This window comes from Hypanus sabinus, chromosome 1 (genome assembly GCF_030144855.1).
Source record: "Hypanus sabinus isolate sHypSab1 chromosome 1, sHypSab1.hap1, whole genome shotgun sequence".
In the NCBI taxonomy this organism is placed as follows: Eukaryota; Metazoa; Chordata; class Chondrichthyes; order Myliobatiformes; family Dasyatidae; genus Hypanus; species Hypanus sabinus.
In genome coordinates this window covers 138,262,272-138,290,108 of record NC_082706.1, presented here as the reverse complement: position 1 = coordinate 138,290,108, position 27,837 = coordinate 138,262,272, and the positions used below count along the sequence as shown (strand labels likewise).

General features: G+C 41.9%; 1 protein-coding gene across 3 annotated transcripts in view; it reads right to left on the bottom strand.

Moving 5' to 3' along the window:
- Positions 1-355: 355 nt before the first annotated feature.
- Positions 356-27,837, bottom strand: part of LOC132398045 (NIPA-like protein 2) — a 107,253-nt gene continuing 79,771 nt past the window's right edge. For all 3 annotated transcript variants that reach the window (XM_059976977.1, XM_059976984.1, XM_059976970.1), the window contains 7 exons: positions 25,886-26,007; positions 19,246-19,342; positions 18,445-18,580; positions 14,573-14,661; positions 11,753-11,816; positions 10,786-10,880; positions 356-1,856 (listed from right to left, as the gene is read on the bottom strand). In XM_059976977.1, coding sequence (XP_059832960.1) covers positions 1,747-1,856; positions 10,786-10,880; positions 11,753-11,816; positions 14,573-14,661; positions 18,445-18,580; positions 19,246-19,342; positions 25,886-26,007 — 713 coding nt within the window. In that variant the 3' untranslated portion in view covers positions 356-1,746. The remainder of the gene's footprint in view (positions 1,857-10,785; positions 10,881-11,752; positions 11,817-14,572; positions 14,662-18,444; positions 18,581-19,245; positions 19,343-25,885; positions 26,008-27,837) is intronic.

Below are 27,837 nucleotides of genomic sequence, written 5' to 3'. Positions count from 1 at the left end.
TATACACAGCCCCTTTTTTCCCGAGGATTGGGAAATCAAGAACTAGAAGGCATAGGTTTAAGGTGACAGAGGAGACGTTTAATAGGAACCTGAGGGGATTTTCTCCCAACAGCGGGTGGTCTACACAAGGAATGAACTGCCAGAGGAAGAGGTAGCCGCAGACCTTTAAAAGGCACTTGTAAAGGTACATAGATAGGAAAGGCTTAGAGATGTGAGCTAAATGTGGGCAAACAGGTCTAGCTGAAACGAGCATCTTGGTTAGCATGGGCCAGTTTCAGACAAGGGGCCTGTTTCCATGCTATATGACTCTCTGACTCTGAAAGCGTTATGGAGAAGCAGGAGCAAACAAGAGAACATTCATGTGAAATGTTACAGGAAACAACATTTTATTCCATTTGTTCACAAGTTAATTGAACATTTTAAACAAGAAACTATTTTAGTCATAATAATAGAAGAACTTAACCTGAAAATATCAAATATTAAGTAAATACTGGAAAGTAACTAAAATTAAATATGCTACTGTGCTGATTAATATAAATGGCTAAACTTTGTAATTACAGTACTTAAGGTTTATAGGGTTCAACACCAGAGACACAGGCATTCGGTCCACACTCCAGTGCCTTACTGAAGGAGTGCTGCACTGTTGGAAGTGCCATGCGTCAGATGATAGTTGAAGGTCCAGTTCTTTTTCACCAGTGAATGTAAAATACCTTATCGCATTACTTTGTTGACAGGCAGATATCTCACCTCCCCTGGCCAATATAAATCCTACAACAAACATCACTAAAACGTATCGGCAGTGAGATCTACGCATGCAAAATGCTGGAGGAACTCAGCAGGTCAGGTAGCATCCATGCAGGGAAATGAACAATTGACATTTTGGGTTGTGGCCTTTCATCAGGACTGGAAAGGAATGAGGGCAGAATTCAGAATAAGAAGGTGGGAGGGGTACAAGTGGACAAAGGATGGTAGGGGAGGAGGGTTGGAGTAAGAAGCTGTGAGGGGATCTGACAGGAGAGGAGACTGGCTATGGAAGAGAGAAACCAGAAAAGGACAATGGGCAGAATGAGGATAAGAAATTGGGTATGAGGGGAACCAGAACAGGGAAAGGAAAAGGAGAGGAGGGAAGATGTGGGGAGGAACTACTGGTAGTTAGAGAAATCAATGTTTATGTTCTGTGAGATATTCCACAATTTCTATACTACAACATTACCATGTTCAGAAGTGGTACCTTCTGCAGTAAGGCACGTAGGGAAGCCCTGAGCTCTTGAATACAAATTCATGTGAATTTATATTTACATAAATACAAATTTACATAATTTCCATAAATACAAATTCTTTGTTTTTTTCAGGCAATCTGCCATTAACCTGGAACTGCTGCCTCACTTAGTACTCTACCCTTCAATGTTAGCATCCTCCAACAATGCAAGCTAGAAATAAATTATAGAAAGAATTATCATCCTGCTTTTCTGCTTAAATCTTGGAATAAATATGTTTGTCAAGTGGATTTCAAAGTCCAAAGTCAAAAGGATGCTCTTTTATAAATTTACTTTTTAAAAGTCACATGACTGATGAAGTGATATTTTCCATTGTAAACAATGAAGTGTGATTAGACCACAGCCCGTCAACAGTACAATGTGGGATGAATCCAGAATCCAAACTGAGAACATCTAACGTGATGAGGTGTTAAGGTTGAGTTAATACTTAGTTCAAGTATTAAATCCATTTCAATCTGCTGTTTGATAGTTACTTTGCGTTTTCACCCACAGAATCATTGTTCTGTTCTCCATCCTGTACAGTTCCGTAAGAACTGATACTGTTGAGTTCTGGTTGGATTTTTCCTGACTTTTTCTGCTCTGTAAAATAAACAGAAAAATATGGTTAATGTATTTTCTTTTAATTGCTTAATATGGCATTAATATCACTGACCTTAACAAATATATCATGGCTTGCTCTGCCCAAGACCTCAAGAAACTGTAGAGAATTGTGGATACAGCTTACAACATCACAGAAACCAATCACCTTTCCACTGACTCTATCTACACTTCCCCAGTAAAGCAGCCAACAAAATCAGACACATCCTACCCCAGACAATCTCTCTTCTCCCCCCTCCCTTTGAGCAGTGGTTACAAAAGCCTGAAGTGAAAAGCCCTCAAGCGGAAGGACTGCTTAGAAACACAGAAAATTTACAACACAATACAGGCTCTTTGGCCCACAATGCTGTGCAGAACATGTACTTACTTTAAAATTCTATCCTATTGTTATAAATCTATTGAATGGTCCCCTAGTATGATACAATAGTACATTTTCTCTAACATTTTATTCTGCATTCTGTTATTGTTTTCCTTTGTACTGCTTCTATGCACTGTTGTAATTAAATGATCTGAATGGATGGAATGCAAAACAAAGTTATCACTTACATCAGTACTTACGTATGACAATAATGGACCAAGTTCAAAAAAATATGTAATATGTTACCATGTACTACCTTGAAATTCATTTTCTTACAGACATTTATAGGAAAAAGTAATTCAATAGGAATTACAAAAAATCTATAAATAATAGATAAAATGAGAATAGGCGTTCAGCACAGACTCGAAGGGCCGAGATGGCCTGTTTCCATGCTGTAATTGTTATATGGTTATAAACAAAGACTGAAAACCACCAACGTATAAAAGAAGACAAGCTGCGCAAACTAAAAAGATACTAAAAACATGATTTATAAAGAGTCCATTAAAGTTAGTCTGTAGTATGTAGACTCAGTTCAGAGTAGTGGTGATTGAAATTATCCATGCTGGTTTAGGAGCCCGATGGTTTCAGGGTAATAATTGTCCCACAACCTGGTGGTGTGTTTCCGTAGCAAGCTATTCTTGTTTTACAAGGCCAAGTTGCTAGCTCGAAGCTCAACCCGACTTGGATTCAAACTCGGGAACCTTCGCTCTGGAGTCCGGCACCGATATTATTGCGCCACCAAGCAGGATAGAGGTGTCGTGGGGAGTATATTCACTGGTTGTATTATGGTCTGGAATGGAAATACCAATGCCCTTGCATGAAAAATTCTACAAAAAGTAGTCGATACAGCCCAGTCCATCACAGTTAAAGCCCTCCCCACCATTGAATGTATCTGCATGGAGCACTGTCACAGGAAAACAGGATCCATCATCAACAACCCCCACCTTCCAGGCCAGGCTCTCTTCTCGCTGCTGCCACCAGGAAGGTGGCACAGGAGCCTCAGAACCTGCACTACTCATTTCAGGAAATGTTATTACCCCTCGACGATCAATCTCTTGAACCAAAGGAGATAACTTCACTTGCCCCATCCCTGAACTACTCCCACTGAACTGGACAGTTTCAAGAATTCTTCATCTTTCATTCTCGATAGTTATTGTTTATTTATTATTAGTAGTATTTCTTATTTTTATCTTTCTTTTTGTATTTGCATTGTTTGTTGTTTTGTTTGCACATTGGTTGTTGTTTGTCCTGATGATGTGATCTTCCGTTGATTCTATTGTTTCTTGTATTAACTATGAATGCCTGCAAGAAAATGAATCTCAGGGCTGGATATGGTGACATATATGGACTTTAACAATAAACTTACTTTGAACTTTGAGCGTTGGTGGTGAAGGGAGTAAGGAGGCTGAGGGACATATATATGGAGCAATCTATCTCTCCAAGTACTCCTGCAAAAGCACCAGTTTGATTAATTACTCACTCAGTGCCAATTTCCCTTCACACTGCAACATATGTACAAGACTGGACTCTGAACAACAAGACATTAATTATGTTTAGTGTAGAAATGGACAGGAAAGGAACTCATTAATGCCCAGTTAAGTACGTGGAGTGGCTTTCTATTCTGCAAGGAAACTCATTTTCTTCCTTTTGGATAGAATGATATTGGACAGTAATTGCCCTTTTCCCAGGATGGCAACGGCCAGTACCAGTGGCCTTCCTTTTAAGGTGAGTTGAGGAAAGCTTGCGGCAGATGTCAGAGGTATAGGGAGTGGCATGTGCCTGGAACACACTGCTGGGGATGGTGGAAGAGGCTAGCACAAAAGGGACATTAAGAGGCTTTTAGATAGGCAAATGGATTAGGAAAAATGGAGGGTTGTGGACTGTGTAGGAGGGAGGTTGTCACAACATTGTGAACCAAAGAAACTCTACTGTACTGAACTGAACTGTTCAATGTTCCATTCCAGAGTTTTCCGACTCATCTTTTGTTTTTTTATTAAGGCATGCATGAAGGCCCAGTTGTTCTGTTTGCCCACTTTTGGCCCATATCCATCTAAGCTTTTCCTATCTGTGTACCTGCCCACGTGTCCTTTAAATGTCGTTGATGTATTTTCTTCTATCACTTCCTCTGACAGCTTCTTGCACCTAACCACCAATTTCTGTGTAAAAAGATTGCCTCTCAGGTCCCCTTTAAATCTTGCCCCTCTCACCTTAAACATAAGCTCTCTCATTTTTTTATCTCATCTGTTACATTATTATTTTGATTCCCAGCTATAGTGAACCTATTCTCTTTCTCATTATCATTTCATATCGCCACCTTCCAACAATAAGGGCAATTCACATGACCAAATACTCATCTGTGGGAGGGGAAATGGAGCCAATGTTTCAGATTTAGAACTGGGAGAGAGACAAAGGAAAGTGCAGGGAGGTTTGGGGAGGGAGATGTCTCCGATTCTCGGGATCAGCAGTAAATGGAGACAGGCTTTGCTCTACCTTCTTTGGACAGTGACATTATTAGCACAGTCATCCATTAACAAGACTGAGACACCCTTGAAACAGAGAATGGTATGGTAACACCACATTAATCACTAATAATTTCCATAATATTATAAACAAAGCTTTCTTTATGATACAAAAATTATTTTGACCCAAATATGTTAGAAGCTAAATTGAAACATTGAGTCACCTGTTGGAAGTCACAGTTAAAAAAACTCATCAACACCTCTACTTCCTCAGAAGGCCACAGAAATTTGGCGTGTCCCAATCCTCTCACCAATTTTTATCAAAGCCCCGTAGATCTGTCTGTACGTACCATTGCTTGGTATGACATCTGCTCTGCACATGACCACAAGAAACTGCAGAGTTGTGGACACAGCTCAGCACAGCACATTCCATCTGTAGACTCTACATATACACATCTCACTGCCACAGTAAAGCAGCCAGCATAATCATACCATACCAACCAGTGACTGAGATAAAAACAGCAACCTTCTTGATGAAAGATCAGCACCCTGAAATATTAACCCTGTTTCTCTCTCCACAGATGCTGTTTATCTGCTGAGATATTCCAGTACCTTCTAGAACATAGAACAGTACCAATACAGATACAAGCCACTCTTGCCACAATGGCTGCGCTGAACGTGATGCTAAATTAAACTAATTCTCTTCTGCCTTGACCTGATCCGCATGCCTCCATTCCCTGTTTATCTGAAAAGCTTTTTAAGTGTCACTATCAAATCTGCTTCCAGCACCACCCCTAATGGCATGTTCCAAGCACCCAGCACTGTTTGTGAACAAAACCTTTTTACCACACATCTCCTTAAACCTTTTTTCCTCTGACCCTAAATGCATAAGATTATGAGACCATAAGGTACAGGAGAGAATTAGGTCATTTGGCCCATTTCCCTCTCAGCCCCAATCTCGTCTTTTCCCTGTAACCCTACATACCCTGACCTATCAACCTCTGCCTTAAATATACCCAATGACTTGGCCTCCACTTGGTCTGTGGCAATGAATTCCACAGATTCTCCACTCCCTGGCTAAAGAAATCGCCATTTTAAATGGACAACCCATATTCTGAGGCTGTGTCCTCGGGTCTTAGTCTCTCCCACCACAGGAAACATTCTCTCCACATCCACTCTATCAAGGCATTTGAACATTCGATAGGTCTCAATGAGGTCTCTCCTCACTCTTCTTAATTCCAGTGAGTGTTCAGGTCCAGAGCCATCAATGAGACCTCATATGGTAACTCTTTCATTCCCAGAATCATTCCCTTGAACCTCCTCTGAACCCTCTCCAAAGTCATCACATCCTTTCTTAGAAGACCCAGAACTGCTCACAATACTCCAACTGAGGCCTTACCAGTGCCTCAGCATTACACCTTTGCTTTTATATTCTAATCTTTTTGAAATAAATGCTTACATTGTATTTGTCATGATCACCACTGATTCAACATGCAAGTTAACCTTTAGGAATCCTGCATGATGACTCAGATTTTTGAATTTTCTCCCTATTTAGAAAATAGTTTACACTTTTATTTCTTTTACCAAAGTGCATGACTGAACACTGTATTCCTTCCATCTGTCACTTCTTTGACCATTCTTCCTAATCTATTTAAGTCTTTCTGCAGCCTCCCTGCTCCACTCCACCTATCTTTGTATAGTCTGCAAACTTGGCCACAAAGCCATCAACTTTGTCATCCAAGTCATTGACATGTCACTTAAAAAGGAGTAGTCCAAACACAGACCCCTACAGAACACCACTAGTCACTGGCAGCAACCAGAATAGAGTCCATTTATTCCCACCCTTTGCCTCCTGCCCACCAGACAACACTCTATCCATGCTAGTATCTTTCCTATAATGTCATCGGCTCTTAACCTGTTAAGCAGCCTCATGTGCTGCACCTTGTCAAAGGCCTTCTGAAAATCCAAGTACACAACATTGGTTCTCCTTTGCAAATCCTGTTTGTTATTTCTTCAAAGAATTCCAACAGATTTGTCAGGCAAAATTTTCCCTGAAGGAAACCATGCTGACTACAGCCTATTTTATCATATATCTCCAAGTACCCCATACCACATCCTTAACAATCAACTCCAAAAATTTCCCAACCACTGAGGTCAAACTAATCAGCCTATAATTTTCTTTCTTCTGCCTCTCTCCCTTCTTGACGAGTAAATTGACAGTTGCAATTTTTCAGTCCTCTGCAACCATGCCAGAATCTACTGATTCTTGAAAGACCATTACTAATGCCTCCACGATCTCTTCAGCCACCTCTTTCAGAACCCTGTAGTGTACATCACTCGATCCAGGTGATTTATCTACTTTCAGACCTTTCAGTTTCCCAAGCAGTTTCTCCCTAGTAATGGCAACCTTACTCACTTCTGCCCACTGATATTCTCGAAATTCAGGCATATTGCTAGTGCCTACCACAGTAAAGACTGAGGCAAAACCAAAAAATAGCAAAGATTGCGTACAATCAAACGGTCAGGAAGGGCAGGCAGATGATAGGACAAAATTGCAGCCAGCAGGGTGACTATCAGTGTAAGAGAGATGTAAAATCAAAAAGGGCAGATGAATGAAAGGGTTACCACATGAGGGTAAATAAAGATGAATATTTCTCCACAAGAGGGTGACTGGAGTTTGGAATATATTGCCTGTAGAGGTGGTGGAAGCAAGCACAATGAGTATTAAAGAAACATCTAGACAAGTACTTGCATTGTTCATCACAAAAGACTATAGACCTCATGTAGTTATATGGGATTAGTATACATAAGCACAATGTAAATAGGCATGTTGTGTTGAAGAGCCTGTTCTATGCTGTACCGTTCCAAGACTTCGGATCTTAATTTGCTCCTTTCTTTGCAAATGACACCATTCAGTGAAAGAAGGGAAAGTTATTTTTTTACATCCAAGCACAGAATCACTCAGCTTCATTCTAAAATAACTTTCCTGGGCATTTCTGCAAGTAAATTTTCGTAGGGAGCTAACAAATGCCTATGGTAGAGTAGCAGTTAGCATTACATTATAACAACACCAGCAAACCAGATTCAATTCCACTGCTGTAAGGCGTTTGTACATTCTCCCTGTGACAGCATGGATTTTGTCCCATTTTCCAAAGAGGTACGGGTTATTAGGTTAATTAGTTAAATGGGTGTAATTATGCAATGCAGGCTCATTGAGTTAGTAGACCTGTTTACTTTGCTGTATCTTGAAAAGTAAAACAGGCATCATCCAATTTCAGGTTCAAGAACTTCCAAGCAGGATCAAGCAAGGCCAAATAAACCAATCCAGCCACAAGCTTACATTTCGATTCAGAAACAGTTCTAACACGCCAGTGTAAAACAAATCAAGCCCAATGACTCTTCCTTCCTACTGGTCACTTGAAAAAAAATGCCATTCTGTTTCTCAGTTCCTCTGTCTCCGCCACATCTGTACTCAGGATGAAGTTTTCCTTTCCAGAAGGGTAGAAACAGGATGAGTTGGCAGATTAATGTGTGGCTGAGGAACTGGTGCAGGGGCAGGTGCTTCTGGTTGGGATCTCTTCTGGTGGATGTATGACCTGTACAAAGGGGTGTGTTGCACCCGAACCTAAGGTGGAACCAATATTCTCGCAGGCAGGTTTATTGGAGCTGTTAGGGAGGGTTTAAACAAGTTTAGCAGGAGGATGTGAACCAGAGTGAAGGAATTCAGGATAGGACGATGGTTAAAAAAAGCAAAGATAGCGTGCCGACAGATTGTCAGGAAGGGTAGGCAGATGATAGGACAAAATTGCAGCCAGCAGGGTAAGTATCAGTGCATTAGGGATGCAGAATCAAAAAGGGTAGCAAATACCGTACTCAAAGTGTTGTATCTCAATGTACGGAGTATAAAAACAATGATGATCTTGTTGCACTATTACAGATTGTCTGGTATGATGTTGTGGCCTACTGATGTGATAGAGTGCATGTGGAAAGGATGTTTCCCATGATATGGGAGTCTAGAACACAAGGGAGTACAGCCTCAGGATAGGGGGCGGCCATTTAAAACACGCAGGGCAATTTTTTGGTGGTCAAATATGTGGAATTTCCACAAATTGGGTGCTGAATTTGTGGAATTTGTTACCACAGGCAGCTGTGGAGGCCATGTCATTGGGTGTATTTAAGGTAGAGATTGATAGGTTTTTGATTGCACACAACATCAAAGGTTATGGGGAGAAGGCCAGAGAGTGAGCCTGAGGAGGGGAAAAAAGGATCAGCCATGATTGAATGGCAAAGCAGACTCGATGAGCCAAATGGCCTAATTCTGCTCCTATGGTCTAAAATACTTATTCAGTTTGTCTGCCTTGTCCCCAATTGCTACCTCTCCAGCATAATTTTCCAGCAGTTTGATATAAGACCATGAGAATAGGAGCAGAGTTAGGCCATTTGGCCCATTGAGTCTGCTCTGCCATTTCATCATGGCTGATCCAATGTCCCTCTCAGCCCCAATCTCCTGCCTTCTCCTCATATCCCTTCATGTCTGACCAATCAAAGATCCATCAACCTTTAGGTTAAATATCCATAAAGTCTTTGCTCCCACAGCTGCCTGTGGCAAATAATTCCACAGATTCACCACTTTGTCTAAAGAAATACCTCCTCATTGCCATTCTAAAAGGACACCCCTCTATTCTGAGGCTGTGCCCCCTGGTCTTAGACTCTCCCACCATAGGAAACACCCTCTTCCACTCTATCAAGGCCTTTTACCATTCGATAGGTTTCAATAAAGCCATCTCTCATTCTTCTGAATTCTAGTGTATACAGGCCCCAAGCCACCACATGCTCTTCATATGACAAGCTATTCAATCCTTGTATCATTTTTCCTGAACCTCATTTGAACTTACTCCAGTTATTGCATATTCTTTCTATCACGCACCATTTTTAAAAATAAAGTTACATGTACTATTTCAATTCATAATTCAAGTCAATTAAAATGTTGCCGTCAATGTAAGCTGGAAAGTTTCCTATCTTGTCCAGGCATGCTTGGGCATGCTTAGGTGGCACGGCAGCTGCAAGGCAGGACAGGTTTTAGTAGTAACTATTGGGTTCAGGACTGTAAGGATGGAATTTGCTATCACCAGGCACAAAAATTTTTATGAAGGATTTTGATATTCGAGACAGATGCTTCCCAGAATAACTGACGCCAAGATTAAGGAAAGCATTTTTGTTGATCCACAAATCAAACAGGTCATCAATGACAGGCAATTGGAAGAAGTTCTAGTGGGACCGGAGAAAATCCCTTTCAAGGAAGTTGTTGAAAGTTTTCTTGGCATCTACAGAGCACCAAACTACATGCAGCTGGTTGAAAGCATGCTTCAAGCATATAAAACTATGAAATGCAACATGCCACACTAAAAATTCATTTTCTGCATTCCTATTTAGACTTCTTCCCTGCAAATCCTGGGGCTATTAGTGACGAGCACGGTGAAAGGTTTCACCAGGACATTGCGGTCATTGACAAAAGATACCAGGGCAACTGGAATCCATCAATGCTGGCGGATTATTGTTGGACACTTAAGCAAGAAGCCTGAGACACCAAGTACAAATGAAAATCATTAGCAAAATATTTTTAACTTAATTGAACTATTGCAAAGCAACAGCACCATTACACAATTAAACACATATTCAATGAAAGTTAATTTGTTGTTTCTCCAAATTCCTACGTGATACAAGTATTCTGAAATTATATTTGTGTTCATCTTCAGTCTATCATAAACAAAAAAAATTCTGAAGCAACACTTTTGAAAAAATTTGTTGTCCAGTGATTCATTCTTTGCATCCCCACCTTTGCAAGATCTTACTGCAGAATAGGTACTCTGCTTCGTCACAGTCCAGAAAGAGTTGCACTCTGTCAACTTTATCCCTGCCATGTTTGCCAACTCCCCAAGCTAAGGCCACCAAAGTCTCGTTTTATTTGACACTTTGCCGTGTTTCTAGGTCCTATAAGGCTTTGCTGACCTAATTGCTGCCAGATTTTGTTTTACTTCTTCAACAATATTTTATAAAATAACCAGAATTGATTAACATAGTAAAAGATTCATACTTGGAATGGTGCCCAAATCAATATATCGAATGTCAGCTGTCCGCTTCTCCCTGTTCTTGGCGATCAGGAAAACACCAAGGAATGACAGCATACACCTAGAAATATTCAAACAAGATATTACAGTACTAGTGAAGACAAAACATGCACTCCATCTGGATTCTGACTCCTCACACAATTCTCCAATGGTTCTAGCTTGCAAAGGTTGTTCACAGATGCAGTCACACTGTGAGAATTTACTCAACAGAAAGCAACTTCACAAAACCCACGATCTGATATAAGGCAATCCCAGTTTTACAGAAGCTCGGGGAACGGAAATCTGCTTTATGAAGTTCACTAATTATCTGAGACACAGCAGAACAACTTACTTTGATGGATTTTTAAAAAATTATGTTCAGCCCTCATTTCTTGATTCATGCACAGATGATGTGGATTTGTTACAAAGATTATACAGCACAGAAACAGTCTCTTCAACCCAAGTGGCTGAAGATACCCATGTAAGCTAGGCTAATTTGTCCACTTTTGGCCTATATCCCTCTAAACTTTTCCCACCCATACACTTGTCTTTTAAATATTGCTATTGTACTGACCTCAAAACACTTCCTCTGGCAGCTTATTCCATGCACGCATGGCCCTCTGTGCAAATAAAGTTGCCCCTCCGCTTCCTATGACACCTCTCCCCTCTCACTTTAATCCTGTGCAGTCTATTTCTTGATTCTCCAACCCTCGAGTGCATTCCCTCTGTCTTATGCCCCTCATAATTTTATACACCTCTGTAAGGTCATTCCTCAGTTCCCTACACTCCAAGGAAAATACCCTAGCAATCCCAACCTTATTCTATTTGTGTACGATGGGAACACAACCCCTCCATGATGCCGGGGTGGGGGGTAAGCCACCCATAAACTATGCCCCAGCACAAATCCCAATTCACAATGAAGAAGTGAGGCATATGGTTGGCCTCATCACTTACCCAAACAGGAACATGAAGATATTGAGTAAAGCAGCACCGTAGAACTCCTGATAAAATATCACTCCTACAATTAAACAGATTTTTTTAAATCTCTAAATATAATTTTACACATCAAGAACAGTTTCATTCCTGCTGTTATTTAACTCTTGACTGGGTGTTTTGAAGGATAAAGATGAACTCTTGATCTCTATGTTCTGCATTCTGTTATTGCTTTTCCTTTTGTACTACTAACCTGTCTGATAGCATGCAAACAAAGCTTTTCACTGTATCTCAACATATGTGACTTTAATAAACCAATTAATGTGAATGTACAGATGCAATAAAGTAATTAACACAGCAAATAGTATATTTGCACTTCAGGCCATTAGAAATTAGGCTGAAAATCTTCATTGTACCTTGCACATGTGGTAATAATAAACTAATTGCCAGTTACAAGTTATAACTTCTTGGAGAGTAATCCACCAGTTCCAGCAGACCCATGGTTCATCAAGAATATCCCTTTCCACTACATTCATTAATAGTTGCTCCAAACGTTATCAAAACTAGCACCTTGATTAATGTATCTGTTAACTTGTCTATTCTGCAGTAAGTGTTTATTCACTGACAGCTAAAGGCAGATTTTGCCATGGTCGAGGCTTCCCTTCTCAACCACTGAAACTGTCCTCACTGAAACTTGCCTCTGAGCACCAGCAGTAAAAGCACGTTTGAGCTGACTACATTCCTTCACCCTCCTTTAAAAGAATCTGTACATGCAGACTCCTCTGGCCCTGTTAGCACCCCTAATTTCACTTTAGCTGAGTCAAACTTCAGGCTGAGACAGTTAAGAATCAAACGCCCTGGAGTCAGATGTAGACCAGACCAAGTAAACGAAGCTGGACTTGGAGCTGTGGAAAATGCCTATGGGCTTTATGACAAGACAATCTAGTTACTACTACTGAGATGAAGTATTTAAATCCAAATTTACTGAAGCTGTGGCAGGATTTCACCTTTTGATTGTTAGCCTAGTGGCTTCGATTCCAGTCCATTGATTCAGCCATAGTGTTATACAATATGTAAACAGGCCCTTCGGTCCAATTTGTCCACTGTGCCTACCTATGCAGATCCCATTTCCCTGTGTTTAGCACAGTGGTACGGACCCCATTGGGATAAGATCAGTATAGACAGCAGCTGATAATCCAGGATGCACTTATAGGGACCAGCTTGCTTACTTACTATTACAAAAAGGAGACCATTCAGCCCCGAGTTCTCAATATTCCTCTTCCTCCTCTGCACATTATTTTATCTGACATGCTCATTAACTCCCCTTTTGATTCTCCTTGCCCTTTGCCTACACCAGGGACAACTGACAGCAGTTAATTAACTTTCCAGCACACCGTGGGGATGTGGGAAGTAATTGCAGAACCTGGAGAAGCCCACAGGCTCACAGGGATAACATAGAAACTCTCCACAGACAGCAGCCGAGACCAGAGTCAAAGCTCGAGCGGTGATGCAGCAGTGCTTTCGGTGGTGCCACAGTACCACACTAGCAAAGAGAAATTCCTGCAACAGTGTTGTTATTAATTTGCACATGTGTAATTTATGTATAATTTATGTTAATTTAAACTTAAGTTATCCTTGTCCTCATCTTGTAATGCACAGTGTTGCTGTGGCTGTAAAAAGCTAATTTTCATAGCACTTGTACGCAGGACATATTTGCCTATGACAATGAACTTTAATTTGCTCTTCATATTGGCCTTTATTTCCCACTCCAATGGACTTCATTGGTTCTTTTGGGATGCTCTGAGAGAGATATCGAGGGTAATAAGAAATAAAGCATCTCCACAGGCAGGAGATTTAACTGCTAGAGGAGGGACATACATTTAAGAGGCAGTTAGACAAATGCTTATATAGGCAAGGAATTGAAGGATACAGTCCTAATACAGGCAAATGGGAGTAGTGTAGTAAGTAAGGAGGTTGACATGGACATGATGGGCTGAAGGGCCTATTTTTATGCTGTATGATGATTTAATTCTGGGTACATTCCACCGGGTGACAGCAGGTTTCTACACTCCTTCCGGTATGCACCCTACATATGACAACAATAAACTTGGACTTGAATTCCTCTGTCATAATGTCCGACCAAACATCTGCCATCCTTTTTAGGCAATTATTAACCAAACTAATTATGTCCCGATTATTCTGTCATCCAACCAGGAAACTCTCATCAGAAATATTCATAATTCAAAACTAGAAGAGTCTGAACTCTCTACTGGGATGCCATGCACAGTAGATGAAAAATAATGTAAATTTACAAAACAAATCTTTCTAGAAATTTCAGCAAAATGTAAATTCATACTCCACAACCATTACAGACATGGCAGAATGCAGAATAGTTCCGAGAATGCAAAAGACATTAGAAGGTTCACAGGCTGTTCCTAAAACAGTAATTGTCTGGGGAATCTAGGAGTTCAGGGAGAGATGATGGGCTTGTGGACACAAATATGCAGTGGAGGAAATATAGCTCTTAATGTACAAGTGCTCTCTGCAGCATTGATTGTTTGAAAGACAATTTGTTATGATCAGATACTGACCAGGGTAAGAGGTCTACTCTCAGATCGGTCAAAGAATAATAGCTTACTGTTAAACATGGGTTAAGAAAATACTTATCAGAGATTGCTAACTCCCCACCCACCCCTGGATTTTATAATCTGGGCAACTTCCTTGCATATACTCAAATAAATAGCAATCTGACTTTCAATTGACAAGTGCAAACCACATAGGATTATAGATCTGCAGGCAATTCTTAAGCAGGAAGATAAATAAATACAGACAGAACCCCACCTGCAATAATAGCACTGGTTGTAAAGAAAACAAAATTGATTGGTACCACTTCTGTTGCATTATACAGGCGCATGGCTTGGTTCAAGAACCTGCAAGGAAATATCATTGTCTTAGTTAAGCAGAGAGATCCACATTTTGCTCACAGATTTGGTGGCCTGGAGAATATCAGTACAGAGCTTCATTCACTCCACAAACCTGGCATAGATAAGGGTGGGCCTGTAACTGATGCAATTTAAAAAGGGAGAGCTGATCTTATTCACAACAACAATGGCTGGGAGGGTTCCTGCCAAGGGGCTGCTTCCTCTGGCTGGAACATCTCACACTAAGGGTCATTGTTTCATGGTAATAGGGTCAGCGGTGTAGGACAGAGTTGAAGAAGGATCTCCTGGAGTCAACCCCCACAGAAACAGACTGCAGCCCATTATGTTCATGCCAATCATCAATTACCCATCAGCACTAAATTCATTTACCAGCTCTGGATCCATAGAATTCGGTACCCTGGTCATTTAACTTCTTGCTCAGATACTTGCCAAAGGTAGCGAGAGTCTCTGCCTCCACCACTATCTCGCTCAGTGCATTCCAGATTCCACCATCTTCAGTGTGGCGCAAGTTCTTGCTCAGATCCACCCTAATTCTTAATCCTCCGGTTTTGATACCGCTGACATGAAGGGGAATTTCTTACAACTCTTATTTGTCTTTGCCCCTCATGATTTTGTACACCTCTGTCAGGGTCCTCTGCTCACACCTGGCCTGTCCTCCTCAATCAAGCTTGGCCTGTCCTGTCTCCCCTTAAAACTGAGCTGCTCTATCCTAGGCAACATCCTGGAAAATCTCCTCTAGTGTAATTACAACCTTCCTATAGATTGAGGACCAGAAATGCATATGGTTTTCCACTGTGGCCTAACCAAATTTTTTTTTATAAAGTTGCATGTTAACCACTCTGCTCTATTCTGTGCCCCAGCTTCTAAAGGTTAATATCCCGTGTGCTTTTTTCATCATATTTTCAACCCATTCTGCTGCCTTTTGAGATCCTTGGATGTACACACCAAGGGCCCTCTGTTCCTTGATACTTTCTGGGGTCCTACCATGTCTTACACTGAAAATGCATCTCTTCACACTTAACAGGATTAAACTCCATTGGCTATTCCCCTGCTCATCTTTGAAGTGATCAAGGAGGGACCAGTCACAACATATCTAGAGCAGAAAACATTGGAGAGTACAGCACAGGAATAGGACCACAATCAAAGAATGGTGGATTTTTTTTGACTCAGCGAATCAGAAAGTGTGGCACTAGGTCAACTTTCTGAAGGAACTGAAGTTAAACAAGTGCCACACCAACCTCCAATTCATTCAGAAAGTTGATTAAGGATCATTCAGCCTGCTCCTGCTTTTAATTTTTATCATCAGGCTTCTGTACCTCCTTCCTGATGGTAACAGTGAGAAGAAGGCATGCCCTGAGTGTTGGGAGTCAATAATGGAAGCCACTTTTCTGAGGCACCGTTCCTTGAAGATGCCGAGTATCCAAGATGGAGCTGGCTGATTTAACAACTTTCTGTAGCTTCTTTCAACCCCGTGCAGTATTACCACCCCATCCCCCCCCCCCCCCATACCAGACAGTGATGCCACCTGTCAGAATACTCTCCACAGTGCATCTGTAGAACTTTTCAAGTGTTTTAGGTGACACACCAAACCTCCTCAAACTCCTAATGAAATATACAGTGCCTATAAAAAGTATTCAACCCCCCCCCCAAGTGTTTCCCCAGTTGCAGCTTTACAGGAGAGTGGCAAAGAGAAAGCCACCATTGAAAAAAACTCACATGAAATCTCAGCTAGAGTTGGCCAGAAGGCACATGAGAGACTCTGAAGTCAGCTGGAAGATAGTTCTATGGTCTGAAGGAACCAAAATCGAGCTTCTTAGCCATCTGACTCCATGCTATGTTTAACGTAAGCCAAACACCACACATCATCAAAAATACACCATCCCTACTGTGAATGATGGTGATGGTTACATCATGCTGCGGGGATTCTTCACTGCAGCAGGATCTGGACGGTTTGTGAAGACAGAGGGTAAAATGAATGCGGCAAAATACAGGGAAATCCTTGAGGAAAACCTGTTGCGGTCTGCAAGAGATCTGCGACTTGGGAGAAGATTCATTTTCCAGAAAGACAATGACCCCAAGTATAAAGCCAAAGCTACACAGGAATGGCTTAAAAACAGCAAAGTTTATGTCCAGGAGAGGCCAAATCAGAGTCCAGACCTCAATCCAATTGAGAATTTGTAGCTAGACTTGAAAAGCGCTGTTCACTCGTGATCCCCATGCAATCTGACAAAGCTTGAGCAGTTTTGTAATGAAGAATGGGGGAAAATTGCAGTCCAGATGTGCAAAGCTGATAGAGACCTATCCACACAGACTCGAGGCTGTAATTGCTGACAGTGCATCTACTAATCAATTATTTTCAATAATTGTAATAAATTTAAACCAATTTGTGGAAATTTGATTTTACTTTGGCGCATAGAGTTTTTTTGTTGATCAGCATTGTAAAAGCTAAAGTAAATCCACCGTTAATCAATGTTGCATCAACAATAAAACATGAAAACTTCAAATTGGAGAGGGGTGAATACTTTTTATAGGCACTGTGGCTCCTGTCTTGTCTTTGTTAGAGCTACATCGATATGCTGGGACTAGGTTAGATCCTCAGAGATCTTGACCTCCCCGCTCCCCCCCACCCCCCAGGAACTTGAAATTGCTTACTCTCTCCACTTCTGATCCCTCTGAAGATTGGTTTGTGTTCCCATGGCTTGCTCTTCCTGAAGTCTACAATCAGGTCTTTCATCTTACTGACATTGAGTGCAGGTTTATTGCTGTGACATCACTCTACTAGCTGGTATATCTTGCTCTGTATGTCCTTTCATGTCCATCTGACATTCTACCAACAATGGTTGTATCATCAGCAAATTTATCAATGGTATTTGAGCTATGCCTAGCCACACAGTCACAGGTATTGAGAGAGCAGAGCAGTGGGCTAAGCACACACCCTTGAGGTACACCAGTGTTGATCGTCAGCAAGGAGGAGATATTATCACCAATCCGCACAGACTGTGGTCTTCCAGTTACCAAGTCAAGGATCCAATTGCAGAGGGAGGTACAGGGACCCAGGATCTGCAGCTTATCAATCAGGATTGTGGGAATGATGGTGCTAAACACTGAACTATAGTCAAAGAACAGCATCCTGACATAGGTGTTTGTTTTGTTCAGGAGATCTAAGGCCACATGAAGAGCCACTGAGATAAGCAAATTGCAGTGGGTCCAGGTCCTTGCTGAGGCAGGAGTTGATTCTAGCCATAAGCAGCCTCTCAAAGCATTTCATCACTGTAGATGTGAGATGAGATAAGAATGTAACGAAAGGATACAAACTACACACATCAACTGAGGGACAATTGTTTTACTAATTTCAAAGTATCATCGTTTGTTAGCTTGTAGTTTCTATTGACTTTTAACACCTGTATTGTGAATGGTGATTCATCCTCCAAGTCAAAGATTCAAACATACACAGTTTGCCAAATGATCAACATCTGTAACTGCTGGACAATTCTGTATGAAAGTAGAATTTTTCTGTTCTGACTTCAGAACAGTGTGGGTGACAGGGGCTATGCTGTTCTCCTTGAGCACAAGTAAAACAAAGTATGATTGAGGAATGAGTGTGAGTTTTCAGAGGGCAGGTAATCGGCGAGGACAACACGGCATAGCGATATTTCACCATTTATCTAATTGTGGAGCACAAGCCATAAACTGACAGGGCAACAGAGACAGGCTGGATTGAAAGACTCAGATTAGCCCCCCCGCCCCCGGCATGTTTCCGACCAGACTTACTGTACTTGGAAAATGCAAGACGTGATCATAATGACAACCATTATGTAGAAGATGGGGTACTGGAGCTGAAGCTGGCCTTCGATTGACATGGTCACCATTCCTGCCACTGCCTTCACAGAGATCACTGTCAGCGAGGCTGGAACACACAACCAGAAGGGTATTGGATGAGAAGCAGCAAAACTAAACCAGACAAAGTCATGGAATAGACTAGGGTGGATGACATCATTCACCACAACTCACAAACTGATTCTATGACCTAAAGACCCACCTCCAAGAAACTTTGACGTGTGCTCTCAGTATTATTTTTATTTGTACAGTTTGACTTCTTTTGCACAGTGGTGTTTTGGCAGTGTTTGTCTGTTTAGGGATAGTTCTCTGTTATATCAGGTTTATATACTTTTGTTGTATTATTTCATTTCGAGATTCAATTTTATTGCTATGGCCATGCATTCCCAGGTTATAAATGCCATGAAAATGAGATGTTTGCAGCTGCAGTGGCACGGTCATGACAAATGTAAGTTACCACAAACTTAAATTAACATAAATTATACATATAAATACATGATTTGCATGTCAAAATAAATAAAAATAAACATAATGGCATTTGTGCAGTTGAAAGAAATACGTATAGTCCAAGGTAGAATCCAGGAAACTGGATACAATCATGATCTCTAGTACTGTCTGTGTGGAGTTTACATGTTCTCCCTGTGTCACTTCCCCTACCGTGGCTGGAGTGTGGCAGGGGATCAGGAAATACAGAAGGCATGGAGAGCTCATTAACGAGGAGTTGTGAATACTTACCAAGTATTGAGGACAGCAGCAGTAGGATTACAATGTGGTTCAGGCCTCTTCTCTTGTTGAGATACAGCAAAACACAGAACAATACAAACTCCAATGTCTGCAAGGAAAGCAGAAAGGATACTGTGTGGTTATAGAGCTGTAAAGGAGTCGCCATTATTAAAAAAGATCATCCAGAAACATGGTTCAGGGTTTGAAACTATCACTGAGACTGCATAGAAACACAGGACATGGAAGAGTATAGCACATGAATAGGCTCTTCAGCCCAAAACATTGTGACAAAATAATTAAACTAACAAAGCTCATCTACACTAATTCATTCCATCTACATAAAGTCCATATCCCTCCATTTTTTTCATGGCTACGTGCCTGTCCAAGAGCTTCTTAAATGTTTCTATCAAATTCACCTCCACTCCCACTTTTACCACCATCACACCAGGGACCTACCACTCTCTGTGTTTTTAAAAAAAACCTGCCCCAACCATCTCCTTTAAACTTACCCCATCACTCTAGCGTTAGGTATTTCAATGATGGGGAAAAAATTATTGGCTCTCTATCTATGTCACCCACATTCTTATAAACTTTTATCATGTTTATTAAAGTTCCCCATTCTCCACTGCTCCAGAGAAAACAACCCAAGTTTGTCCAACTTCTCCTTATAGCATCTGTCCTCTAATCCAGGCATCCTGGTAAACTTCTTCTGCACCCTCTCCAAAGCCTCCATATCCCTCCTATAACTGGATGACCAGAAATTACTGCAATACTCCAGAAGCAATTTGATGTGACTTTGACATTAAGTGTGTGAAGCTGTTTATAAAATAAGTAACCATTTCAGCAGCAAGACCAGAAATCCTGGAGGAATACGGTTAACATATCAGGTTAAAGACCGTTATATGAACCTCTTCATTGACTACAGTTCAGCATTCAATACCATCATCCCCTCAAAACTAATCAATAGGCTTCAAGGACTTTGACATCAACACCTCCTTGTGCAACTGAATCCTCTCTTGCAGACCCCAGTCAGTTCGGTTTGGCAATAACATCTCCTCCACGATCTCCATCAGCACAGGTACACCACAAGGCTGTGTGCTTAGCCCCCTGCTCTACTCGCACTACACTTATGACTGTAGAGCTCCAATGCCATATTTATGTTTGATGACACCACTGTCATAGGCCGAATCAAGGGTGAATCAGCAAATAGGAGGGAGACTGAAAATCTAGCTCAGTGGCGGCACAACAACAACCTGTAACTTGATGACAGCAAGATTAAGGAGCTGAGAGCAGATTAGTGACTTCACGAGGATGAAACCGGAGGTCTATGAGATAGTCCACTGGGGGATCAGAGATGGAGAGGGTCAGCAGCTCCTCCACTTTCTTAGAAGTTTGTGAAGATTCTGCATGTCAATTAAAACTTTGATAAACTTCTGTAGATGTGTGGTGGAGAGTATATTGACAGGTTGCATCACAGCCTGCTATGGAAAGATCAATGCCCTTGAACAGAAAGTCCTACAAAAAGCAGTGGATACAGCCCAGTCCATCATAGATAAAAAAACCCTCCCCTCCATTGAACATATTTACACATTGCAGGGAAGCATCATCCATCATCAAGGACCTCCACCACACAGGCCACGCTCTCTTCTCACTGCTGCAATCAGGGCCAAAATCAGCTGGTTCAGGAACAGTTACTGCCCCTCAACCTTCAGGCGCTACAACCAGAGGGGATAGCTACCAACCTATGGATTTACTTTCAAGGGCTCTTCATCTCATGATAGATATCCATTGCTAATTTATTATTATTATTACGACTACAAGCACTATTTCTTTTTTTCTTTTTACATTTGCAGCTTGTTGTCCTATGCATGCGAGTTGTTTATCCACCTTGTTGGATACAGTCTTCAATTGGTTCTATTGTATTTCTTGTACTTGCTGTAAATACCCGCAAGAAAATGATCTCAGGATTGTATTTGGTAATACACATGTGCTTTGATAATAAATTTACTTTGAAAACTATATCATTATTCCTTTTTCCTTCTTTCTGCACTATTTTTGTAATTTCCAATTTTTTAAATCTCTTTACATGTACTGCTGTCTCAAAAGAATAAATTTCACATAGCTGAAATCAGCGATAATATATCTGATTTGATCAGCATTAGAAGAGAGCTGGGAGGCCAATAGAACACGTCACTGAGTGTACATTAGCGTTACAATGAGTGATTCTTTGTTTTCATTCACTTGTGATATGTGGACATTGAGGCCAGAATTTGGCCATGAAGGTTGGTGGTGATGTGGATAGTGTGGAAGGTTGCTGTAGCTAACAGTGGAATATTGATAGCATACAGAGCTGGGCTGAGAAGAGGCAGATGGAGTTCAATCCAGAAAAGTGTGAAGACACACTTTGGAAGTTCAAACTTGAAGGCAGAGTACAGGGTTAATAGCAGCATTCTCAGCAGTGCAGAGGAACAGTAGAATCGTGGGATCTCTGGACTTGGATCCTTCAAAGTTGCCACGCAAGTTGATAGGGTGAAGGTGGTGTATGTGTATCGGCCTTCATTAGTTGGGGGATTAAGCTCAAGACCTGTGAGGTAAAGTCACACTCTATTAAACTCTGGTTAGAGCACTGGACGCTGCCTGAATTAGAGAGCTTGGTTTATGAAGAAAGCTTGAGGGCTTTTCTCTTTGGAGTGAAGGAAGATGTGAGGGAATTTGATGGAAGTGTACAAGATGATAAGAGGCATAGATCAATTGGACAGCCAGCACCTTTCTTCCAGGTCAGAAGTGGCTAACACTGTACAAGAGGGCATAATTTTGTGATTGGAGGATAGTATAGGGGGTGTCAGACGTAGATTTTTTTTAAACACGAAGAGTGGTGCATGCCTGAAAGGTGCTGCCAGGGGTTGGTGGTAGAGGCAGATACAGTAAGGACATCCAAGAGGCTCTCAGAAAGGCACATGGATGAAAGAAATATGGTGGGCTTCGTAGGAAGGAAGCAAATTGATCTTGGAGTAAATGGTTTAGGGTTAGCACCAAAATCATGGGCTGAAGAGTCTGCCCTGTTGCTACTCTCCTCTATGTAATTTATTGTTTATTAATAACTGCTATCGAGAAGCTGGTGGCAAGATCCTTCTTGATCCATTGCAGCCTTCCTGGTGAAGATATCTGTGAATTCTTCACACTCTTCCCCTCCCTCATCTGCCCATCACTACCCCACCAATCACCTCAAGCTACCTATCACTTTCCAGTTCTTGCTCCACCCCTTCCCTCCATTGTTTTATACAGGTTATCTCCTTTCCAGACTTTTTTTTTTAAAAGAGTCTCAACCCAAACCTCAACAGCCTATTTCCCTCCACAGTTGGCACCTGACCTGCTGAGCATCTCCAGCACTTTGAGTGCAGCTCCCACAGTGCTTCTGGGGGCAGAGTTCGAGGATTTAGACCCAGCGACAATGAAGGAACTGTGATTATATTCAATTCAGAATAAAGTGGAACTGGCAGGGGGACCTGCAGGTGCAGGTGCACTCATGCATCTGCTGCTTGTGCTTCTTAGGGGCAAAAGTGGGGGTTTTGAGAGGCGCCGTTGCATTCAGCTTGGGAGTTGATCAACAATATAGCAATTGCCCTGCACTTGATCAAAAGAAACACGCTCAGAACATCACAGAAATCATTCTCCCCTCTGCGGACTCTGTTGATACTTCTCACTGTCTTAATAAAGCAGCCAGCATTATCAAAGACTCTACATTCCCGGGATATTCTCTCTTCTCCCTCTCCTGTCAGGCAAAAAGGGGAGAAGTGAGGATGTCCAGGGAGGGTGAGGTCTTTAATTATCTTTTGACTCCTAGTGAAGGAGTCTAAGACCACAGGGCATTGCCTCAGATTGGAGGCAATGCCCTGTGGTCATTTAGAACAGAGATGAGGAGGAATTCCTTTATGCAGAGGGCAGTGAATCTGTGGAACTCATTGCCACAGATGGCTGTGGAGGCCAAGTCATGTGGAATATTTAAAGCGGATGTTGGTGAGTTTTGATTACTTAGAGTGACAACGATCCCAGAGGGAAGGCAGGAGGATGGGGTTGAGAGGGATAATAAATCGGCCATGAAGGAATGGCGGAATGGACTCGATGGGCCAATTGGCCTAATTCTGCTCCTATGTCTTATGGTCTTAGATACAAAAGCCTGAAAGCATGTAGCACCAGGCTCAAGGACAACTTTTATCCGACTGTGATAAGACTATCGAATGGTCCCCTAGTGTGACAAGATGGACTCACAATCTACCTTGTTACGACTTTGCACCTTATTGTCTATCTGCACTGTACACCCTCTGTAACTGTAACACTTTATTCCACATACTGTTATTGTTTGGAAACAGCACCTCAATGTACTGTTTCAATGAAATATTCTGTATGGATGGCACACAAAACAAACTTTTCACTGTTCTCTGGTATGTTTGACAGTAATAAACCAATCCCAATTCAAAGAATGGCCCAAAAGCTCGCTAAACCCAGGACAAACTTTTCACCTTTCATTTTTTCTTTTAAATGTCTCTCTAATTACTACTTGATAAAAGAGTATCCCTGATAATGTATCAGATTAACATTTGTGCTGGGAGTGTTGGTCTGGGAGAGGTCACTGATTCTGTTGGTTCTGGTACATTTGGAAAATTTTGCAGAGACAATATTAGATAGTGTCTTTCCAGAGCACTGAGATGTCTAGCATAGATAAATCAGGTCCTGGGATGAGGACAGGTAACAATTACTGCCCATTAAGTTCACAATTAGGTCCTCTGACCTGGGACAGATTCTTTGCATATACTCACTGGCACCTGATACCAGATTGTCATCTTTGAGATCTTGCTTTTACAATCTCATTCTGAGCTCTGGAAACCTGCCCACAGGATATGGTTTTTTGCTCTCCACACATGTAGTCAGAGTTTACTCACCTTTGTGCCAAGATAAACAAGACTGACTGGCATGTTGAAATAAATGCCCGTCAAACCTAGGGCTTGGCTGGAGCTTTGGATGCACGGTTGGGCCTAGCAGGTGTGTGATTAAAAGCTGAAAGTGTTGGAAGCATAGAGGCAGGCCTACAGAAGTCATTAGACAGAGACACAAGATGGAGATGCTGAAATGTGGATCAACACACAATCTGCAGGAGGAACTCGGCAGGCTGAGCAGCATCGTCGGATCGAAAGCCTGCCTCAGGACTGAGAGCAAAAAGAGGAGGTGGCTGGTAGAAAGAGGAGAGGAGGAGTGGTGAGGAAAGAGCCCAAATGATTGGTGGACTGAAAGGCAATAAAGGGCATTGGCAAGTTGTACCAAGTGGGAAGGGGTTTAAAAGAGATGTGTGAGGCAAGTTCTGTTTCACACACAGCGTGGTAGGTGCCAGCAATGAGTTGCCAGGGGAGGTGGCGAATGAAGAAATGGTAGTGCTGTTCAAGAGGCACGTGAATACGCAGGGCATGGAGGAGATGGATCATGAGCAGGCAGATGGGATTAGTTTAATGGCCAGTGCAGACACTGTGGGCTGAAGGGCCTGTTCCCGTGTTACGCTACGAGAACATTGAACAAGAACAGCACAACAAGGACAGGCTCTCTAGCTCACAACGTTGTAGAGTATCATGGTGGCACAGGCAGATGACGTGGTAGCGTAGCCATTTGGGTGGTGCTTTAAAGCACTGAGGCAGCAACAGGATTCCCGAAGAAAGTGTCACAGTCACAGAGGAAGTGAAGTGCAGGTAGACAGTAAGGTGCAAGTCCATGACGAGTTGATTTGTGTGGTCTCCTGGCCAATCTCCTCTGCATTCTCTTCAGTGCAATCACATCCTTGATGCTCTGGGTTAGGAGTTTTGATATGTACATATGGAATTAATACACACATCTCAGCCTTTTGAAAACATAACTAACTTGAGGGGTTTCTGGATACCCCACAAGGGGAAATGACTTGACAAAATCCGTTCAGTTAGTCCCCCATCAATAAGATTAGTTCTCATTTATTTGTATCCTGAAAGCACATCACTCAGGCTCAAAGCAGCTTCTACCCCGTTATAAAACTCTTGAACAGACCTCATGTATGATAAGATGGATTCTTGGCCTCACAATCTACCTTGTTATGATCTTGCACTTTATCAATTACATCCACTGCACTTTTTCAGTAGGCTTTATGCTTCATTCTGCATTGTTATTGTTTTATCTTGTTCTAGCTCACTGCACTGTGTAATGTCTTGATCTGAATGAACAGTATGCAATACAAGCTTTTCACTTTAGCTTGGTACATATGACAATAATAAGCCAACACTTATATCAGTATTCTCTTACAACTTCTTGCATCATGGAAAGAGACCACTCTTGTAAAAATTGTGTGTAATTTATGTTTGATATTTGCTTTTCTCCTGAATGTTGCTATGTGCCTGTGATGCTGATGCAAGTGAGTTTTTCATTGCACTTGTGCAAACTCAGCTTTGACCTCCCAGGTCATTGGAACTAGGAGCCAATTCCCCTCTGGAATTTGGGATCTTTCTGAGCTCTCAAGCACGAGACAATCAAAGGTCATACTCTTTGTCCAATCACTTCATTTTTCAGGGATGGTATCCAACTGTCATTGGATTACAAGCTTTAACGAGATGAAGCAACTGTAGATGACATGGTCTCTTACCAAGTAAAGCAAGAACTCCCAGCTGACGATATAGTTATGGATCTTAATGGCTGTGATCTCTTGTTGTCCATTAATAGCAAAGGTCACGAGAAGGTAGGTTCCCAGAACAGCCAGTGATCCTCCTGCAGAGAAAACGAACACAACCCACCATTAACACATTTAATAGACCAAGTCCAATCAGTATTACATTGTTGCTCAATGTTAAACACATAATGGGCAACTGTTTACTACCCCAGAGTAAAGTTCAGCAAGTATAATTGTAGGTGGGAATGGATCAATCTGTAAATTCATCCAGTCACTTTCAGTCCCTTGCATCCCTCATATCTATGAAAGTCTCTCATGGGATGACATCATTCCACATGATGTCATGAACATCAGTTTCTCAAACTCCTTCTCTGCTCCCCTCCACCTTTGGTTTCCCTCTTTCTTGTGGTCCTCTCTCCCTTTCTCATCCTTTCTCCTACTCTCTTGACTTGCCCATCACATCCTTCTGGTTCTCCAATACATTCCCATTATCCCATGGTCCATTATCCTCTCCCATCATATTCCCATCATATTCAGCCCTTTACTTTTTCCACCCATCACCTCCCAGTTTCTCAGATCATTCCCTTTCACCCCCTCTACTCCACCACCAACCCACCTTTCCCCTCAACTGGTCTCACCTATCAGCTGCCAGTTTGTTCTTCTCCCCCTCCCACCTTCTTATTCTGGCTTCTGCCCCCTTCCTTTCCAGTCCTGATGAAAGGTTTCAGCCTGAAACATTGACTTATTTAAGTTTCCCCACAGATGCTGGCAGACTTGCTGAGTTCCTTGAGCAGTCTGTGTGCTTTGGAATTCCCTGTGCATTGATGCTTTCACAACACTCTGTGTGAGGTTGGACTAAGTTTTCCTGAACAGAACATTTTGCCGGACACTTCCACGTCTTCCCAGACTGTTACTCATTTTAGGTCCTTTGTAGGTTACCCATCTGTGCTACACCCAAAGACTCAATTACCCTCACAATCATCCTCTCCATACCTCGCTTTCTCTTACAAACCTTCCAAAGATACTTCTGAACTACTCTCACTCCAATCTGCAGCCTGCAATTTCCTTTTAAGTAACATACTTTTGAACTGTCTCAATGAACTAGCGATTTCACGTTCTCCTGAATGCTACGGCAGAGCTGTCTCTGAAGCATGCAGGCAAGGCAGCTTTAGACAAACGAAGGCATATCGCCAGAGCCAAAAGAGAGGGAGAAGGGGAGGGCTCCTAGCCAGACTGAAATACCCTCTATCCAGCATCTGGCCTGCAAATGGACAGTGGCTGGAGAACAAGATTGAGGACCTAAAGGCAAGATTGCAGTTTCGGACAGAAATGAGTAATAGCTGCGTTTTTATTTCATGGAGACATGGCTCACTCCGTACATGCTGAATATGTTGGTAAGACCTGAGGGCTTCTCGATACACTGGATGGACCAGACTGCTGATTCGGAGAAGGCAAAGGTTTCAATGATAAACTTTTAGCAGTGCTCTGATGCTGTGGTCTTGGCGCACCCTGCTCCCCATCTTGGAACATCTAATGATTAAGTGCAGACTATCCTACTTACCAAGAGAGTTCACCTCTGTGATCCTGATCACAGTTTACATATCATCAAAGGCCAACATTAAGCAGACACTCAAGGTACTGATTGCCGTGATCAGCACACAAGAAACAGCCTATCCCAATGCCTTTCAAATCATTGTTGGGGACTTCAATCAGGGTTGTTTGAAGAAATCTCTTTGCAATTATCAATATATCATCTGCAGTGCCAGGGGTCCCAACACACTCAACCACTGTTACACAATGATTAGGAGAGCCTACTGTTCCATGCTTGGTCATGTCACCTACAGAAATTCTCTGATCACTCAGCAATAAATGGGTGTATGAATACAGGGCCCTGGTGGAGAACTTTGTCAAAAGGTGCAAGCTGTATC